This window comes from Pelodiscus sinensis, chromosome 7 (genome assembly GCF_052426305.1).
Source record: "Pelodiscus sinensis isolate ZL-2025 chromosome 7, ASM5242630v1, whole genome shotgun sequence".
Classification (NCBI taxonomy): Eukaryota; Metazoa; Chordata; order Testudines; family Trionychidae; genus Pelodiscus; species Pelodiscus sinensis.
This window is the reverse complement of record NC_143058.1, coordinates 2,420,499-2,439,573: the sequence shown is the minus strand read 5'-3', so window position 1 is coordinate 2,439,573 and position 19,075 is coordinate 2,420,499. Positions and strand designations below refer to the sequence as shown.

The 19,075-nt window shown below is 64.8% G+C and overlaps 1 protein-coding gene across 4 annotated transcripts in view; it reads left to right on the top strand.

Moving 5' to 3' along the window:
• STK36 (serine/threonine kinase 36) overlaps window positions 1–19,075 on the top strand; it is a 25,051-nt gene extending 5,976 nt beyond the window's left edge. For 2 of the 4 annotated variants that reach the window (XM_075932965.2, XM_075932968.2), the window contains 22 exons: window positions 117–366; window positions 861–954; window positions 1,162–1,331; window positions 2,904–3,136; window positions 4,193–4,325; window positions 4,450–4,593; window positions 5,233–5,412; window positions 5,623–5,714; window positions 6,594–6,699; window positions 6,933–7,074; window positions 7,617–7,732; window positions 8,782–8,886; window positions 9,624–9,722; window positions 10,968–11,062; window positions 11,337–11,400; window positions 12,087–12,197; window positions 12,410–12,484; window positions 13,197–13,368; window positions 14,421–14,568; window positions 14,968–15,127; window positions 16,351–17,097; window positions 17,653–19,075. In XM_075932965.2, coding sequence (XP_075789080.2) covers window positions 117–366; window positions 861–954; window positions 1,162–1,331; window positions 2,904–3,136; window positions 4,193–4,325; window positions 4,450–4,593; window positions 5,233–5,412; window positions 5,623–5,714; window positions 6,594–6,699; window positions 6,933–7,074; window positions 7,617–7,732; window positions 8,782–8,886; window positions 9,624–9,722; window positions 10,968–11,062; window positions 11,337–11,400; window positions 12,087–12,197; window positions 12,410–12,484; window positions 13,197–13,368; window positions 14,421–14,568; window positions 14,968–15,127; window positions 16,351–17,097; window positions 17,653–17,799 — 3,583 coding nt within the window. In that variant the 3' untranslated portion in view covers window positions 17,800–19,075. The remainder of the gene's footprint in view (window positions 1–116; window positions 367–860; window positions 955–1,161; window positions 1,332–2,903; window positions 3,137–4,192; window positions 4,326–4,449; window positions 4,594–5,232; window positions 5,413–5,622; window positions 5,715–6,593; window positions 6,700–6,932; window positions 7,075–7,616; window positions 7,733–8,781; window positions 8,887–9,623; window positions 9,723–10,967; window positions 11,063–11,336; window positions 11,401–12,086; window positions 12,198–12,409; window positions 12,485–13,196; window positions 13,369–14,420; window positions 14,569–14,967; window positions 15,128–16,350; window positions 17,098–17,652) is intronic. The other 2 variants (XM_075932967.2, XM_075932966.2) reach the window with 2 other exon arrangements.

Genomic DNA, 19,075 nt, shown 5'->3' with positions numbered 1-19,075 from the left:
TCGCCCGCCCTTGGCACCTGGGGCCATGGAGCCCTTTGAAGTGTTCTGGGTGTGGGGGCCCTGGGGGAGCCTCTCAGAGGGGAGGCAGATGTAAGGGGCTCCTTGCTCCCCGGCAGGTTCGCTCGCGCCATGAGCATCAACACCATGGTGCTGACGTCCATCAAGGGCACCCCGCTGTACATGGCCCCCGAGCTGGTGCAGGAGAAGCCCTATGACCACACGGCCGACCTGTGGTCCGTGGGCTGCATTTTGTACGAGCTCTTCGTGGGGACGCCGCCCTTCTACACCAACAGCATCTTCCAGCTGGTCAGCCTCATCATCAAGGACCCCATCAAGTGGCCCAAAACCATGAGCCCTTTGTTCAAGGTAAAGGGAGGAGGGGCTGGGAAGGCCCCACAGAGCCCCAGCTGCCTCACTTCCAGACAGCTCTCTCCTGGGATCTGGCAGCCCCTTGTGGGGCGAGGATGGGGGCCTGGGTGGCGTTCCATGCAGGATCCACTACTTGCTGCTGAATCGTCCCCTGGGATCTCAGCTTCCATGCACACATGTGGCTTCCAGCCCGTAGCTGGTGAAGGAGCCCTTTGGGGGCGGTGAATGCTGCCGCGTCTGCCGGAGCCTGTTGAGAGCCTGAAACAGCAGCGCTGGGGGGGGACCGGCCCATTCATCTCCGGGGTGTTAACTCTGAATCATATCGATGCCGCCCTGTTTCAGTGGAAATATCCCCCTCTGCCCACTGCACCAGCCTCCCCTCCCCAACCCAGGCATCCTGGCTAGTGCCCATTTCGCTGGGCCCCGGCAGGAGCCAGGGTTGGGGCCCAGAGAGGCAGCGCGTGTGACGATGAGTCTCTGTGCCCCGGCAGAGCTTCCTGCAGGGCCTGTTGATGAAGGAGCCTCGCCAGCGCCTGTCGTGGCCAGAGCTGCTCTACCACCCCTTCATCTCTGGACGGGTCACCCGTGAGTACCAGCTCCTCGCCGCCCCCGCCCCCGCCCTGTTCCTGCAGCCCGCCTCCCCCCATCTCCCCTGCATGCACTAGGCAGCTGCCCCTGCATCCTTGCCTCTCCCGGCCCTCTCTCCAAACACGCCCGGGCCGGCGTCCAGAGTGCCCCGGGGTGGCCTGTGCTTGGAGACACCGCCTGGGCTCACATACCCCATCCCGGCAGTGATGGATGACGCGGAGCAACACGGGGTGGCGAATGCCTTCACCAGCAAGCTGCCCCCAGAGCTGCAGGAGCTGAAGGAGAAGCAGGCTCTCTCACTGGCCCCCAGGAGCAGCCAGTCCAAGATCCTGAGGAAGGCCCGGCAGAAGATGGCTGAGGCGGCCCGGCAGAAGGTGGGTGCCTGGGGTCAGCTGGCTGGGAGTTCGCTGGGGCACCCCGGCCTGGGTAAATGAAGGGGGGAACTTTGCAGGGGGGGGCAGGGAAGGGAAAGATGGAACAGGGCCCTAGCGGGACATGGGGAGGGCAGGGAAGCCGGGAGGGAGACCCCTGGTGACTGGGGGCAGTGAGGGAACAGGAGCTGCACAGATGTGGCTCTGGGGCTGATGGGAGTCTGGGGGGTTGGTCACTTACATGGAGACAGGCATGAGAGTGTCTGCGGCTTGTCAGCTGCATGGAGAGAGACCCCCCCCCGATGGTGGGAGAGGGGAGTCTGGGGGCTTGCTCGGTTACCCAGAGAGAGACCCCCCTGATGGTGGGGGAGGGGAGGGTGGAGGCTTGGTCGGTTACACAGAGAGAGACCCCCCGATGGTGGGGGAGGGGAGGGTGGAGGCTTTGGTCGGTTACCCAGAGAGAGAGAGAGACCTCCCGATGGTGGAGGGGGGGGGGGCTTGGTCGGTTACGCAGAGAGAGACCCCCCCGATGGTGGGAGAGGGGAGGGTGGGGGCTTGGTTGGTTACGCAGAGAGAGACCCCCGATGGTGGCGGAGGGGAGGGGGGGGCTTGGTCGATTACCCAGAGAGGGTATGTCTACACTACCCCGCTAGTTCGAACTAGGAGGGTAATGTAGGCATATCGCACTTGCAAATGAAGCCCGGGATTTGAATTTCCCAGGCTTCATTTGCATAAACTGGGTGCCGCCATTTTTAAATCCCTGCTCGTTCGAACCCCGTGCCGTGCGGCTACACGCGGCACGAACTAGGTAGTTCGGACTAGGCTTCCTAGTGGAATGAGGAGTAACGGTAGTTCGTGCCGCGTGTAGCCGCGCGGCACGGGGTTCGAACCAGCGGGGATTTAAAAATGGCGGCGCCCAGTTTATGTAAATGAAGCCCGGGAACTTCAAATCCCGGGCTTCATTTGCAAGTGCGGTATGCATACATTACCCTCCTAGTTCGAACTAGGAGGGTAGTGTAGACATACCCAGAGAGACCCCCGATGGTGGAGGAGGGGAGGGTGGGGGCTTGGTCGGTTACCCAGAGAGAGACCCCCGATGGTGGAGGGGGGGGGGGGCTTGGTCGATTACCCAGAGAGAGACCCCCGATGGTGGAGGGGGGGGGGGGCTTGGTCGGTTACCCAGAGAGAGACCCCCGATGGTGGAGGAGGGGGGGGGGCTTGGTCGGTTACCCAGAGAGAGACCCCCGATGGTGGAGGAGGGGGGGGGGCTTGGTCGATTACCCAGAGAGAGACCCCCGATGGTGGAGGAGGGGAGGGTGGGGGCTTGGTCGATTACCCAGAGAGAGACCCCCGATGGTGGAGGAGGGGGGGGGGCTTGGTCGATTACCCAGAGAGAGACCCCCGATGGTGGAGGAGGGGAGGGTGGGGGCTTGGTCGATTACCCAGAGAGAGACCCCCGATGGTGGAGGAGGGGAGGGTGGGGGCTTGGTCGGTTACCCAGAGAGAGACCCCCGATGGTGGAGGAGGGGAGGGTGGGGGCTTGCTCGGTTACCCAGAGATCTAACCTGGCTGAAGCTCTTTGGTGTGTTCCAGGAGCAGCTGAAGGCAGATGCTCCATCCAAAAAGGAGGCAGCCAGAGGAGGCCAGGGGCGCACACCCAAAGCAGCCGCTGGGAAGGCAGCCCTCAGGGAGGGGGAGCAGACAGCCCGTGCTCTGGGATCTCCCCGAGGAGACAAGATCCAAGCCGTACTAGGAGAGGAGCCCAACGAGACAGAGTGGGAGAAAATGGAGCCTCCCCCTACGCCACGGTGAGGGGCAGTGGTGCCTGCTCGGGCTCAGCCAGGTCTGTGGGTTCCTGGGGGTAGGGTTGCCAGGTGTCCGCTAGTCTACCGGACAGTCTGGTTTTTGAGCCCTCTATCCAGTAAAAAAATTCAGAAAATACCGGACATGTGCAATGTGCAATGACGGTTATTTTCTGTTTTTCCGGCTGGGCACCAGCTGGAAGTCTGACCGGGGTGGGGGGAGTGGCTGGGAGCCTGTGGTTGGGTGCAGAAGCCGAGCAGGGGCGGGGAGGTGCCTGGGGGGCGGGGCACGATCGGTGCTGGGAGCCTGTGGTTGGGTGCAGAAGCCGGGCGGGGGCGAGGTGGTGCCTGGGGGGCGGGGCGCGAGCAGCACTGGGAGCCTGTGGTTGGTGCAGAAGCCGGGCGGGGGCGGGGAGGTGCCTGGGGGGCGGGGCACGATCGGTGCTGGGAGCCTGTGGTTGGTGCAGAAGCCGGGCGGGGACGAGGTGGTGCCTGGGGGGCGGGGCGCGAGCGGCGCTGGGAGCCCCCAGCGGATGGCGTCGGAGGAGGGGTGACGCCGTGGGGAGCTGGAGAAGCCCCGTCCCTGCCCCTGAGCGCTGCTCAAGCGCGTTGCGGCGCCGCAGTCCAGGAGAGAAGCCGCAGGCGCTTTGTGGTTGCGTTTAGGCGCCTTCCACGGGCTCGCAGCCAAAACCGACTGGGGTGGAATTTCTACTTCTTCCCACTGGGGCACCCAAAGACCTGGCTATGGGGGAGCCGCCTTCCCACCCATGGTCGCCCCCTCCCGCCCCCGCCCTGGCATTGTGTTGCCCGGGGTCTGCCTCTCTGCTTTGGGTAGCAGGCTCTGCTGCCTGTCCCTTTGTTCCCAGCGTGGTGGCTCCTGGCAGTAGCCACGCAGGGTGTGGGTGGTGTGTTGTGTTGGTTTTTGGTTTTTTTAAAGCCCATGTGTTCAGTATTTTTTGGGAGACCATCTGGCAACCCTACCTGGGGGGGCTGGGCTGGGGGGCACCAGTGAGCAAGGAGATGGCACGGGGCCGGTCTCTAGCTGCGTTGCTTCTTGGGCAGGGAGCACCGGATCACGCAGGATTACGAGCGGGAGTTCCCGGCGGTGGACAAGGGGGCTCCCAGGCCGGCTGGGGGGAGCAAGGCGGGGCCGCGAGGCAGGCGCAGCATTGAGACTGTGGCCCTGGAGAACGAGGTGAGGCGTGACTGGGGGGCAGCAGCTTCCCTTTGGAACTGGCTGGAGGGGTGGTGCAGGTCTGGGGTGGGCTCCCCTGAAGCTCATGGCATGAAAGTGGCCTCGCTTGTGACCTTTGACCTAGGAAGTGGATAGTGATGAGGAATGGCAGCATCTGATCGAGGCCACGGACCCCTCCACCATGCAGCTGAGCACACCCCTGAGCCTTCTGGGGGACCTGGCCTTCGTGCAGCGCATCCGGGCCCGGCTGCAGGACTCCAGCCAGCAGGTGAGTGGAGGCAGCCAGGGGTGTGAGCCGGGGGTTGAGGTGCGGGCAGAGAGCCAGGGGTGTGAGCCCGGGGTAGAGGTGCGGGCAGAGAGCCAGGGGTGTGAGCTGGGGGTAGAGGTGCGGGCAGAGAGCCAGGGGTGTGAGCTGGGGGTAGGGGTGCAGGCAGAGAGCTGGGGGCAGCACAAGGCTGCAGTTGGTTCCTTCTTCCCAGCTTGTTATTCCAGGAAGGGCTCAGGGCAGGGGATCGTTGGCCGGGCTACTTTGCGGGACCCTGGGAGAGTCCCCGCCCTGTGCCTCAGTTTCCCCACCTGCACATGGGATTATGATCCCAACTCTTCCGTAATGCGCCTGGGGCACAGCTCAGAGCAAGGCAGGGAGGCCTTCCCCTCCCTGGCTTGGTGACCCTGGGGAAACCTCTGGATCCCTCCCAGCCAAGGGAGGACAGTCCTCGGTCCCCAGGGATCTGAGCTCTCCTGTTCGGTGGATCCCTGCTTTCCCCGCATCCCTGAGGTATCCCTGCCTCCTTTCCTGTGGGCATGAGGGAGCCCTGTGGCTGGCAGAGGCCACTGCTGGGTGCCCACATCCAGCCATGCTGCCATCTCAGATCCCAGGCCCCTTCTCTGCCCTCTCCGTTCCCAGGTGCTGGAGGGGATGCTGGAGGGAGCCTCTCATCTCCGCCCTGCCCTCCGCGTCGTGGGCAACCTGCTGGCCTCCAGGTGCGACTCGGAGCTTCTCTGCCGCTTCTGCCAGGCCACGGATTTACCTGCCTTCCTGCTGCGCCTGGCCGGGCAAATCCTGGAGAGCACCAGCAGCATGCAGGTGGGTGCGGGGAGCCTGGCTGTGCTCGTGCCTGGGGTGTGTCGCCCCTAGAGGTTGCTGCATCGTCACCGCGCAGGACCTTCCGTAGCCCCGCCCCTTGTGAGCCCGGCCGAGGGGGCGGGGCCTGGCGCACCGTTGCTCAGATCAGCTTGGCTACTAGCCAGCGAGAGCACAGCTCCCTGGCACATGGTTTCTTTTCTGCTCCCGCAGCAGCCCTGGTGCACCACGCTGCTGGCAGACCTCGTTGGCGTGACGACGGCCTATTTCACCAGCGACTCCCATCGGGGGCGGAGCTGGAGAAGGTAGAGTGGCTGCCGGCGGGGTGGGGAGTCTCTGAGAGCACAGCCCGGAGTCCCCCCTTCTCACCACCAGCCCCTCAGGCAGGCTCCATCCGTGGGGCACTCTGGGATCAGAGACCCAAACGTGGCCCTTCCAGCTCCCAAAGCCCTTGTGGAGGAGAGGCAGGATCATCATCAGCCCATTGTACAGAGGGGGAAACTGAGGCATGGAGAGGCGTAGCGTTGTTCCCAGATCCCACAAGGTAGCAGAGCTGACAAGAGCTCCCACCTCCTGCCTCCCGGACCTGAGCTCTCCCTGCTGGGCTGTGCTGTCTCCACCAGGGCTCACCTGCTTGTTAGCCGGATTCCTGCCTCCCTGCTGTCCTAGCATGAGAACCAGGGCCCTTCTGTCTCCTGCGTTCCCCTGTTGCGGCCCTAGGGGGCGCTGCAGAGCTATTGGGCAAAGCAAGCAGAGCTGGGGGGCAGTCAGGCCTGGGGGGTCAGAGAGGGAGCAGCGGTCAGGCCCGGGGGTCAGAGCGATGGGCGGGCAGAGGGGGGGTGGTCAGGCCCGGGGGTTGGGGGGTGGTCAGGCCCGGGGGTCAGAGTGATGGGTGGTCAGAGGGGGGGTGGTCAGGCCCGGGGGTCAGAGTGATGGGTGGTCAGAGGGGGGGTGGTCAGACCCGGGGGTCAGAGCGATGGGTGGTCAGAGGGCGGGTGGTCAGGCCCGGGGGTTGGGGGGGTGGTCAGGCCCGGGGGTCAGAGCGATGGGGGGGCAGGGGGACAGCAGGTTGCACCCCCTGGAGGCTCTGCGCTAAGGGCACTGCTGGCCCTGCCCCGCAGGCCCTGCCCCGCACAGAGCCATTCCTTTTGACGCCTGGTCCCCACTAACCCTGCCTCCTCCAGCCTGCAGGTCTTCCAGGAGGCGGCGGCCGGCTTCCTCTCCCTGCTGCCCCAGCTCCTGGCCCTGCCAGCGGATGGCGAGATGAGGCTGCGCCAGCAAAGCAGCATGGTAAAGGTGCCCCTCCTGCGCTAGCTGCCCTGCCTCCCTCCCTCCCTCCTTGTGTCGCTCACCTGGCCTCTGTGCCTGGGGCATTGCTGCCCTGCCCTCTGGCCCCTCCCTGTCAGAGCAGCCACCTGCTCCAGGTCGCCTGGAGCCTCCGCTCACGGCCTCCTTTGTCCTGCCCTTCCCCGCCTCATCCCTTTCCCCGCTGGGCGCTGACTGCGGCCCCCATCTCTCTGCAGTGCCTGGCCCTGCTCTGCGAGTGCCTGGACAGCAGCAGCCCCTCCATGTCCGGCCCCTTCTACGCCAGCCTGCTCGCCAAGCGGCGCCCCCTACTGGCCACGCTCCTCCAGGGGGCCACCCTGGAGCAGCCCGCTCCAGAAGGTAACGCTCCCCCCACACTGGGCTGAGTGGGGGGATCCCTGGTGGTGTGGGCAGCCCCACGTCTGCCTGTCAGCTGGGCGGGGTTCTCCAGCCAGCTGCAGTCACTGCAGACAGTAAGTGACCAGTGGCCCTGATCAGAGCCAAGGGTAGGACTGGCAGCTGATGTGGCAGCTTCCCATGGCCAGCCCTGCCGGGGCCCCTCCCTCCAGACCTGCAGCCCCTGCCCCCCCAGCCCTGCCAGGGCCCCTCCCTCCCGACCCGCAGCCCCTGCTCCCCCCCCCCAGCCCTGTCTCCAGCCCTGCCAGTGCCCCTCACTTCCTACCCACAGCCCCTGCCAGCCCAGCCCTCGGCTCCCCTCTACATACAGCTGTGCCAGTGCCCCTCATTCCCGATCCGCAGCCCCTGCCAGCCCCACACTGCTGGTGCCCCCCACTCCCGACCCACAGCCCCTCTGCACTAACTGTCCATCTGGATCTCTCACCCCAGCCCTGAGCTTTGTTCGTAATTTGTGGCTTTGCTCTTTTGTCCTTGCCTGGGCCCAGCGAGGGAGGCGAGATCGTCCCAGGAGCAGCACGGGGCCGATGTCTTCACAGCAGCACTGGCCGCAGTCTGCAGCCTCCCCGTGGGGCGCAGCGGGAGCCAGGAGGCCAAAAAGCAGGTCAGAGCGTGTGCCCCTCGCGGTTCCAGCCCCGCCACGAGGCCAGAAGGGCCCTGAGAGAGCCCTGCGTGGCGGGAGGCCACCCTTCCCGGCCGGCCGCTGAACACTGGCGCGTGCTGCCTGACCTAGAGCATGGGGCCCCTGAGCACTCTACAGACACTGTCCTGGGCCACTCGCATGCAGCCACCTCTGGGGTGGCGAGTGTATAACAGCGCACAGCAGGGCCACGCAGCACCGGGCAGGCAGTAAATGGGGCTCCCAGAGCTGACTGAACCTTGGGGAGGATTTGGGGAGAGAATGTGATTGTCCCGCTGGGATCCGAGCAGGATGCTGGGTTAACCCCCCCACCCCCGCCCCGCCCAATAGCTGAAACGGGTCACTGGGTCTTTAGCAGTCACAGTCACACCTTATTCAGAAGACAATGCGCTGTGCTGGGGCTGTGGGGCCAGTACTGCCTGCTGGGGAGAGCGCCCCACCCACCTCTGCAGCACAGCGCCCCCTAGTGCCATCCTGGGATCATCGCCGTCTGCTGGGGAGAGCGCCCCCTACTGGCCCCACCCACCCCTGCAGCACAGCGCCCCCTAGTGCCATCCTGGGATCATCGCCGTCTGCTGGGGAGAGCGCCCCCTACTGGCCCCACCCATCCCTGCAGCACAGCGCCCCCTAGTGCCATCCTGGGATCATCGCCGTCTGCTGGGGAGAGCGCCCCCTACTGGCCCCACCCATCCCTGCAGCACAGCGCCCCCTAGTGCCATCCTGGGATCATCGCCGTCTGCTGGGGACAGCGCCCCCTACTGGCCCCACCCATCCCTGCAGCACAGCGCCCCCTAGTGCCATCCTGGGATCATCGCCGTCTGCTGGGGAGAGCGCCCCCTACTGGCCCCACCCACCCCTGCAGCACAGCGCCCCCTAGTGCCATCCTGGGATCATCGCCGCCTGCTGGGTAGAGTGCCCCCCTACTGGCCCCACCCCTGCAGCACAGCACCCCCTACCATTGTGGTCGCGTGGGGGGCTCTGCAATTGTGACCCTCTTGGCTGATTTCCCGCAGGTTGCCCAGCAAGTGGCAGAGGAGCTGACCGTGGAGAACAGCCAGCTATTAGCAAGGCTCCTGGCTGGACTCGAGCGCCCGGCCTGCTCCCTGCATGTACTCAAGGTAAAATCTCCCTCTGAGTGGGGCTCTCTCTGGACTCACCCTCCCTGCCTCCATCGGCCCCTGGACAGTTCCCATGGGGCCAAGGGGCGGGGCTGTGGGTGGGAGTGGCACCCAGCTGTGTTCTCCCCTGCAGATAGAAGCCAACTCTGACATAACCGGGCACAACTCCCCCTGCGCCTGCTTTAGCCAGGGCTGATGGGCGCTCTCCTAGCACGGCACTGGTGGTGCCAGGTGTTAACAGGCCTGCTGCCCTCACAAGGTGGCAGGTCTCCACCACCCTGCCTTCTGCCTGTGCCCCAGGGGCATGGAATGAAACCCATGGGGCATGACAGTGCCACCCTGCTCTGCTCCCCTCTCCCTGCTCGTTGGGCCTCGTGGAATGAGCCATGGCCCCAGTCAGGGGTCCAGTGTCTCCGGAACCTCACATTGGTCCCCTCTGCAGAGGCCAGGGACTGGCCAGGCCAGAGAAGCTGAATCCCCACCCCTCCCAGGAGACTCCCCCGAGCCGTGTTGGAAGGGCAAGTGGGTGCGTGGGCTTCCCCTGGAGCGAGTGCCCTGGAGAGTCACCAACAACCAGGGCCAGGATCGGGGGTAAAACTGGGACTGGCCACCATGAAACTGAGCCCAGGATGGCCCCGGGGAAGGACACCCCTCCCCTTCCCCGGCTGCCTCTCTTTGCCCCTGGCTGGCTCCCGGCACGTCCCCCGCGCTGACCTCTGCTCTCCTGCTGCCCCCAGGTCTTGTACTCCTGCGGCCACAGCAGTAAAAGCCTCTGCCATCTCCTGGCAAAGGGCCAGCAAGTGCCCAGCTCCCTGGCCCGGCTGGTGAAGGGTGAGGTACGTCCGTCTCGCCCCAATGGGGCGGATCACGGGGACAGGCGGCTCCCCCATGTCAGACTCCTGCTGCCCTGCCAGTAGCATGGACTAGGTCTGGCCCCCAGCTGGGGAGTTTGTACCTTTGCCCACTGGCTGCGGGCTGGGGTGGGGGGGATAGAGGGATGTGGGGCCATATGGGGTCTAGGAGAGCAGAAGAGCAGAGAGGACCGTACCAAGCGTGTGGGCTGAGGGGGCAGAGGAATGTGGGGTCTGGGAGAGCAGAAGAGCAGAGAGGACCGTACCAAGCGTCGTGGGCTGAGGGGGCAGAGGGATGTGGGGTCTGGGAGAGCAGAAGAGCAGAGAGGACTGTACCAAGCGTCCTGGGCTGAGGGGGCAGAGGGATGTGGGGTCTGGGAGAGCAGAGAGGACCGTACCAAGCGTCGTGGGCTGAGGGGGCAGAGGGATGTGGGGTCTGGGAGAGCAGAAGAGCAGAGAGGACCGTACCAAGCGTGTGGGCTGAGGGGGCAGAGAGATGTGGGGTCTGGGAGAGCAGAGAGGACCGTACCAAGCGTCGTGGGCTGAGGGGGCAGAGGGATGTGGGGTCTGGGAGAGCAGAAGAGCAGAGAGGACTGTACCAAGCGTGTGGGCTGAGGGGGCAGAGAGATGTGGGGTCTGGGAGAGCAGAGAGGACCGTACCAAGCGTCGTGGGCTGAGGGGGCAGAGGGATGTGGGGTCTGGGAGAGCAGAAGAGCAGAGAGGACCGTACCAAGCATGTGGGCTGAGGGGGCAGAGGGATGTGGGGTCTGGGAGAGCAGAAGAGCAGAGAGGACCGTACCAAGCGTGTGGGCTGAGGGGGCAGAGGGATGTGGGGTCTGGGAGAGCAGAAGAGCAGAGAGGACCGTACCAAGCAAGTGGGCTGAGGGGGCAGAGGGATGTGGGGTCTGGGAGAGCAGAGAGGACCGTACCAAGCGTCGCAGGACTGGGGGTGCAGGCAGCGCGAGGGAAGGTGTAGGGTGGGGGCCAGGGAAAGCGCCCGGGGGAGGGCAGAGGGAGGTTGACCAGGGCCTGGCGGGGAGGAGCTGGGACAGGTTCGGGGGGAGCCAGGGGCAGGGTATGGTGGGGGGAGGTAATCTGGGAAGGAGCCAGTGTCCCAGCTCTGCCTCTTGGCCTCTGGTCTGTGCTGCCCAGTGCTTCGCTGGGGCTCCTCCCAGCAGCCTTGGCCTCCTGCCCAGCCCCAGATCTCACTGAGCTCTGCTCCCTTTGCAGGTCCCGATGGCGGAGCGGCTGCGGGTGCAAGCGTGTGAGGCCTCGCTGCACCTGCTGGCCCTGCTGGCCCTCCAGCTGCAGAGCGTGCCTCCCTGGTAAGCACGCGCCTCTCCGCACCTGGGGAGCTTTGGGCTAGTCTGCTCCATGCCCCTCCTGCCTGGAGGCCACTGCAGAGAGCTGCTCCCTAGCCAGGGACAGGCAGGGGCGCGTTGCTACGCCCGCTGACCCAGCTGCTGCATGGCTTCTCCAAGGAGGCTGCCGTCCAGTGCTGCGGAGGTGCTTGCTGTCTGTGAGCAGTTTGCCCAGCGCTCAGTCCCTGGCCGGGGTCAGTTTCCCATTTCTCCTGATGTCTGGGTCACTGTGTTTCAGGCTGGACTTAGTGGTGAGTGACGCCACCGAGATCTTCACCCAGTCGCCTGTCGTCTCCCTAGTGGTGAGTCCCACCCAATCCACTCCTGTCCTGGGAGGACCCAGCCTGGCCTGGAACAGCCTAATCGCCATGTGTATAATGGCAGAGCCCTGCATCTCTGCCTAGCCCTTTCCTTCAGGTGCCCCTCAGGAGTCAGACTGTTCTGTCCACCTGACTGTTCCTACACCCAGGGGCAATTGCTCATAGTCAGATCCCCATGGGGAAGGGTAGGAGAGCAGTCTGACTGTTCCTACACCCAGGGGCAATTGCTCATAGTCAGATCCCCATGGGGAAGGGTAGGAGAGCAGTCTGACTGTTCCTACACTCGGGCAGTTGCTCACAGTCAGATCCCCATGGAGATGGGGTAGGAGAGCAGTCTGACTGTTCCTACACCCAGGGGCAATTGCTCACAGTCAGATCCCCATGGGGAAGGGTAGGAGAGCAGTCTGACTGTTCCTACACCCAGGGGCAATTGCTCACAGTCAGATCCCCATGGGGAAGGGTAGGAGAGCAGTCTGACTGTTCCTACACCCAGGGGCAATTGCTCACAGTCAGATCCCCATGGGGAAGGGTAGGAGAGCAGTCTGACTGTTCCTACACTTGGGGAGATGTTCGCAGTCAGATCCCCATGGGCACGGGAAGGGGGGGGGAGTGTGGCCGGTGGTAGGCACCCCCAGATTGTACAGTGCCGACTCTCCCCTCCCCTGCAGAGCGCCGCGGGATTCCTGCTGGCTCAGCTTGGCCAGCACGGGGCAGCCATCGAGGTGGGGTGCGAGGAGGCCATGTCGGCCATGGCAAATGCACTCACTGCGCCTGCTGAGGTAAGGGGGCGAGCAGCTGGGGGGCTGCCCCATGGGAGGGCGTGGCCTGGAACCCCCAGCGCACCCCAAGCTGGGACAGACACTCCGATCGGGCCGCCTGCGGCTCAGCACAAATCCAGCCTGATGCTGTGGGTGGGTCTGGAACCGCGCGGTGCTAGCCCCCGTGCCCAGTGCTAACCGGGCCCAACCTGCCCCACCCACTTCTCTTCCAGCTGCACCTGCCTCCCCCGATGGGCGCTGGCCTCTACGATGGACTCCTGCTTCTCCTGCTGCAGCTGCTCGCCCAGGTACTCGCTGCCCACCTGGAGCCGGCCTTGGCGGGAGGCTGCTGGGGCAGGGCGGGATGGTGGATGCGGCCGGTGGTCAAACCAGGTGCCTCAGACCCACGGATCAGTGCTGACCCCCAGCTATGGAACGGTCTCTTGGAGACCCCCAGGGGTCTCGCTCCTCCAGGGTCAGCCCCGCAGCCTCTCCAGGCCGGACCTCTTGGCCCAGGCCTTGTGCTTCACCCTGTGAGCTCTGCTCCGTGAGCCCAGTGGGAACAGAGCCCTGCCCGCCCCTCGCTGAGCGTCTGCAGTGACCTGGGGCCTCCTTGCAGGAACCTGGCTTTCAGAGGGGGCGCTCAGCACTTCTAGCCCACTGGTGCCACCCCGGTGCAGGGCCCCCAGCTCCCCAGATGTGGGACTTGCCCAGGGGAGCGGCTGCTGGAGATGCCACTGGGCTGTTACGTGAGTGCAGGGGCTGGCCCATCAGAGGGAGGTGGAGGCTGGTGAATGGAGGGGGTTTCCCACGAGTCCATCTCTTGGTGTATCGTGCCTTGAAAGCGTCTGAGCCCCGGCTGCAGTGTGGAGCTGGCCTGCCCCTGCGCCCGCGGGGCCAGGCCCTTCCTGCGATGGGAGCTTTGGTTGCGGGCAGGGCTCCAGGATTGGCCCGTACTGTGGGCGAGAGTGCTCTGCCCCACGTGGCACAGCGCACCAATCGGCGTTCTCCCTCCGCCAGGGCGACGCGGTGCTGGTCCGGGGCTTTGCCGGCTCGGAGCTGTGGAACATCGCCTGGCACCGTGTCGCCATGGTGCTCCGCTTGGCTGCCGACAAGCCGGGGATGGAGGGGGAGACGCCGCGGTCAGGCCAGCCTGCTCCAGAGCCAGACTGGACCCTCATCTCCCCTCGAGGTAGGGAGGGGGCAGAGTCTCTTTCACTGGGTGTAAGACTACACATCCCAGAATGCTCTCTGGCCAGCCAGTACCCTGCATCTGGGAGGGGCGGAAGCTGCTTCCTTCCCTCGGGGCAGCTCTTCACATCAGGCAGCGATTCCTCCCCTAGTTCCCTGGCCCACCGCTCCCATTAGCACGGCTCCCTAGATGGCCGAGCAGCGCAGGGCCCATGGCAGACGCATGCCCCATGCAGCCCTGCTGGTGAACGTGGAAGGGCGGAAGAACGGCCCTGCGGATAGCCTGGCACCCAGGAGAGGCTCCACCACAGACTTGCTGTGTGAGATTGTCTGTCTGCCCGGGCCTCTGTCCCAGCTGCCCCCGGGACGGCAGCCCTGCCTGGTGCTCAGGTACCTCAGTGCCTGCACTAGACCTGCAGCGAAGGCTGGTGTGCAGCCTGTCGCGGGCCTTCTGCCTCGCTCCTGGTCAGAGCTCAGCCCTCCCCTCCGGTCACGGCACCTGCCCGCTGGCCTTGTTAGCAGCTCGATTCTACCCGGCGCCCCCTCTCCAGGGCTGGCCAGCCCCGTTGGCATCAGGGCCATTGGCATGGGAGCTTGGGGAGGCAGGTGACGGGTGCCTTGGACAGCCAGAGCCTGCAGGGGGGCCTGCCTTGCTGGTGGCCGCAAATCCCTCCCGTAGCCGGCCTAGGCTCCGTCCTGCTGGGAGGTGACGGTGCCCTACAGCCCTGCTCAGTGCCTGCCAAGGTGGGGCGGGTCCCCCTGCCCGTGCTGGGAGCCAACCTGGCAGGAGAGGAACAGGAACACGGCTCTGGAGAGGCCTGTCACGTTCAGGCACCTTCACGGGGACGTTCCAGCCGCAGGCCTGTTCCCCAGCAGCCCTTGGGGTCTCCTGGCTCACTGAGCTCCAGTGGCTCTCCTGGTCTCGAGCACTGCAGACCTGCTCACAGGACCGCTCCCCGCTGCCTCAGGCCTGCCCGGATCAGCCCTGCCCAGCGCCTGGGATGGGGGAGACTGCCTCATTTCACCCGTCTGCCGACTTCCCCACCCCCGCAGGCACCGCGCTCTTCCTCAGCCTGGCCCTCGCCGTCTTCACCCGCGAGCCCCACCAGTGTCTGCCTCAGCTGGCCCACCCCCACAGCGTCGTCATGGCAACCTTCAACCAGCTGCTCTCCCTTGATTTCCTGGCTCAGCTGGCGCACACGTGAGTTCCCGCCAGGCAGGCGGTGCCGGGGGACTGGATCTCGGGCACGTGGCATGGGGCTTATTAGGAACCTTGGTGGTGGCAGAGTCGCCCCACTGACTGGGTGTCTCTACACGCTCTGGGAACGGTTGGGGCAGGTCTCCGGCTGCGTTCTGCAGGGGCCAGGCTGATGGTCACAGTGGGTCCTGCTGGCCTGGGCACATGAGAATCTAAGGGCAGCTGAGACACAACGTACCCGCTGCAGATGGCCCCACTCAGACAATGGGCTCAGCATGGGCGGAGGGACCGTTGGTGCCCTGAGGAGCCGCAGCACGCGGACCTGCCCATTGGGCTGGCATTGTGGGGCTCCTCCGTCCCTTGCTCTCTGACCTTTCAATCTGTTCCCTCCCATGAGCCCAGGCAGGTGGGGGAGGACGGTGACCCCGAGCTGGTCCCGGCTGTGGTGCTCCAGACCTGCCAGCTGCTCTGCTTCCCCTTCTCCTTGGACGTGGACAGAGAGACCCAGATGTGGGTCATGAAGGCCCTGAGAGATGCTGAGACCCCTGCCCATTTGCTCCAGGTACCCAGGGACACTGCGGCGGGCTGGACCTCCTGAGATGCCGCTGACCTAGCCTATTCCGCCAGCCTGGTTCCCTTTACCTAGTCTTGCTGAGCCAGGCACAAAGCGCACAGGCAGGGCCACCTGCAGCTGCCCCAGCACCCAGGTGTTCACACGCCCCTTGGGGTACAAACCCAAAGTTCTATGAAATTTGCCTCCTCCCTCAGTGTGGAGGAAGGTCTGTACAGCCTCTCCCCGTCCCCAGTGAGAATGTACATAAACGGTTCTGTTCTAAACCAGCAGGGAGGTTTATTAGCTATCAAAAGGGGTGTGTTCAGTGGTTGAAGAGGTAGCAAACAGAACAAAGCAGATTACTAAGAAAATAAAAGAAAGCTACGCTAGGTTCCCTGGAGAGACTGCCTATGCAGAGTAGGAATTCCTCGCCCTAGATATTGGCTTAGGACGGTAGAGGCCTTCACAGGCCAGAGGCCTTCCTAGCCTGGGTTTGGCAGTTCTCCCCCTCCCCACAAACCAGTCCAAGTCCTTTTTTCCCATGTGTTTTCAAGTGTCTCTTTGGGTGGGGAGCCAGAGGAGACGCAAACTGAAGGCCAAGATGGTATCCCCGCCCCCGACCTCCCCCACCTTACACTGGATTTCCAGGAGGCAGGAATTCTGTGTGTGATTCCCCCACCTCCAGTGGAACAGTTCGGCAGACCCAGAGGGAGGCTAGTATCCGGTCACCAGCGTCCGTGAGTCCGCGGCAGCATGGCCATTGGGCCATAGCCCTGCCTGGCTTTTCCATTGGAGTCCCAGAAGTGTCAGCAGTGGGCGTGACCCAAAGCAGCCCAGGGGCAGCGTTTAAAGCCCCTTGCTGGGGCGGAGGAACGCGCCGCTCCCCGGCTGCCAGATCCCAGTAGCCAGGGCAGTGGTCCTAATGCCGCCTGCCCACATGGCACACACACACGCCGGGATAGCCTGTTCAGTAACTCGTCGCCTCCAGCCCTGCCTTGCCGAGGGCAGAGCTCTCCTGCCATCGCCAGGGCAGAAGCGTTTCCCCTGGAGAATATGGAATGTGACGTCACGCGCCAGGCTGGGCTCCGGAGCAGGCACCGGGCTCTGTCTGGGTTCTGCCCACCGAACCCTGGAGACTTCTCCTGCTCCTGCCCCTCGGCCGTGGTGCCAGTCCCCAGCCACGCTGACCTGCCTGTCCGAGTCCTCTCAGCAGCTGCCGTCTCTCCTCCTAGGTCTGCTGCCACCACCTGCCCTTCTCGGAGACCGCGCTTCCCATGAGCCTCCTGTGCCACCTCGTGCTGTCCGACGAGCAGGTCGTTGACCAGTTGGTGGGGGTGGCCGCGGCCTCGGACCGCGCCATCTCCTTCCTGTCAGCCGTCTTGCTTTCCGACAGCCCTGCGCTCACGATGGACCTCCTCTCCCTCCTGACCCACGTGGCCCGGGCCTGCCCCGCTCACCTGCCTTTCCTCCACATGGTCCTGGCTGGCTCAGACTCGGCCTACCAGCTGCTGAGCCACCTGCTGTGCCACCAGGAGCACTCGATCCGCGCCAAAGCCTGCAGCCTGGTGGGCAACCTGCTGCGGCAGGGCCAGGACTTCCCCCGGGCGCTGCAGAGCCAGGCGGGCCTGCTAGAGCGCCTGCTGGAGCGCCTGTCGGACCAGGACGAGCACGTGCGCAAGTCAGCCAGCTTCGCAGTGGGCAACGCTGCCTACCAGGCCGGCTCCCTCCCGCACGCCCTGGGCAAAGCCGTGCCCCGCCTGGGGAGGCTGCTGAGCGACCCGCAGGCCAAGACCCGGTGTCATGCCGCTTCCGCCCTGGGGAACCTGGGCAGGCAGGCAGCGGACCTGGGGGACGTGCTGATCCAGAACAGAGCCCCCCATCTCCTGCTGGACACGGCTTGCCACGACCCCCAGCCGGCCGTGCGGGAGGCAGCGCTGATCGCCCTGCGCTCCATCAGCCAGCAGCCAAAGATGCAGCAGGTCGGGAGCGCCTTGTTGCATGGCAGTGGGGATGGGGAATTTCAGCAGGACTCCATTCCCCACCCTGCCTGGGGAAGCCCCTGGGCCAGGCCTGTTCCCTCCCCACCTTTGCCCCGCAACGGCCTGGCCACTCGCAGGGCTTGGGGGGCACCAGTCCGTCAAGGGGCAGCAGTTTGGGGCTTCTGCCGTGCGCCCGCGCCCACAGGCTGGTTGCTCACCAGGGTGCTGTAGCTCCTGGAGGCGGTTGCCCAGGCCCAGTGTCCCTCACTACCACCATCTGGGAATTCCCGGCTCTCCTGCTCGGGGCAGGGAAGGCGGGTGGGAATCCCGCATCCCGGGCCATGAAGCCCAGGGGGGCAACCTAAACGATGCCCCCGCCCCATGTGCCATCCAGAGCTCTCAGGCTGCTCCCTGACTCCGCGAGGCCCTTGAGCTCTGCACACGTCGCCTGGAGAGCTGGGCTCGGGCCCTGAGAAGCGGGCAGACGGCGCAGGAGTGTGGCTGCGGTGCTGCCTGGGCTGGCCGTGTGCTGAGGGCCGTATCTCTTGGTTGCAGGTGCTAGTGTCCCTCAAGGCCAGCGAGAAGCTGCTGGCGCTTTCCCGTAACGACGCTCAGTCCAGATCCTGCGGGAGTCCCCGACCGTCTTCAGCTCATCACTGTAAGAAGCTCATCCACCTTCTGAGGCCAACGCACAGTGCCTGAGAAGAGCCACTGCTCGGGGGGGTCGAGCCATCCACCTCCTGGGGTCGACAGTGCTGGAAACGGGGTGCACCTGTGCTCTGTTCAGAAAGGCAGGCCCCCCCCAGCTCCTGAGACCCCCCCAGTGTGTGAGCCTGGCGCAGCCCAGCGGGGTTGGGGGAGAAGTGGTCACAAAACGTGTCAGAAACAGCTGGGGGAAGTAGCGTGCGAGAGACTGGGCCACCTCCCCCTCGCCATCCGGTCCCCACTCTCCGACGGGACCCCTCTGGCAGTCTGGGGAGATCATGCCAAGCAACTCGCTGCCCTTCCACAGAACGTCGTGCCCCAGACCTCAGGGACTGATGCGCCAGCTTGTACCACCTCTGTCGTGGCCACAGTCCATGCCGAGAGCCAGGCTGCAGTTCTGACTCCAAGTGCCTTCCAGGGCAGGAGCCTCCAACCCTAACGAGCCAGCTTTCCAAAAGGGTTCTCGTGTACTGGGATGTGCCTTAGTCACCAGGCTGAGCCAGGCCGGGGATCCAGCCCCAATATCCACGGTGCCTTTGGCCTCTTCCCCCCCTTCCATCTCCTCCACTTTGCTCCCACCCTCCTTGTGAGATCCACGGAGATCAGACCGAACTGAACCAGAGCCTGGACGCACCAACCCCACCACCAAGCCTTGATGAGTCAGGGACCCTCTGCGCTCCCAGAGATTAACGGCCGGGTCCAGGCGTGAGCCAGATGCTGCGTTGGACTCCCAGCCGCGCTGGAACTCCTGGGGTGGGCAGGGGTCTGTTCTCAGCTGCGAGGGCTTCTCTGCCACCGTGCAGCTGGGGATTGGCCTCCTGGCTCAGCTTCATGCAGACGGGTTCAGATCTCCTGTTATCCCTGGCGTGTGTGTGTGTGGGGGGGGGGTTCTGCTCTGTGACTGGGCCTCCTGTTCTACGTGCTCCGTCACTGGGAGGCCCTGCCCTTGGTGGGAGTGAGCTGGACAGTCAAGAGCCACCAGTGGAACCTGAGCATTCCATAATCAGACCTCATGAGGCAACACCAGGCACTTCCCTCCACGTGCCCTCCCTGAGTCCGAACGGGCTCCAGCCAATGGGCTCGCGGTGCACGTGGGGGCTATGAAGCCCTGGACTGGACTTTTCCAGCCTGCACTTGCTAGCTATCTGTAGTGACCATTTCCAACAGCGATTTGGGGGACGTTGGTTTGGAGTGACTTCGAGATTGATTTTTGTACTGTTAGCTGTACTTTTGTAATTTTATTATAATAAAGGGCTCTTCCCTTCCAGGAAAA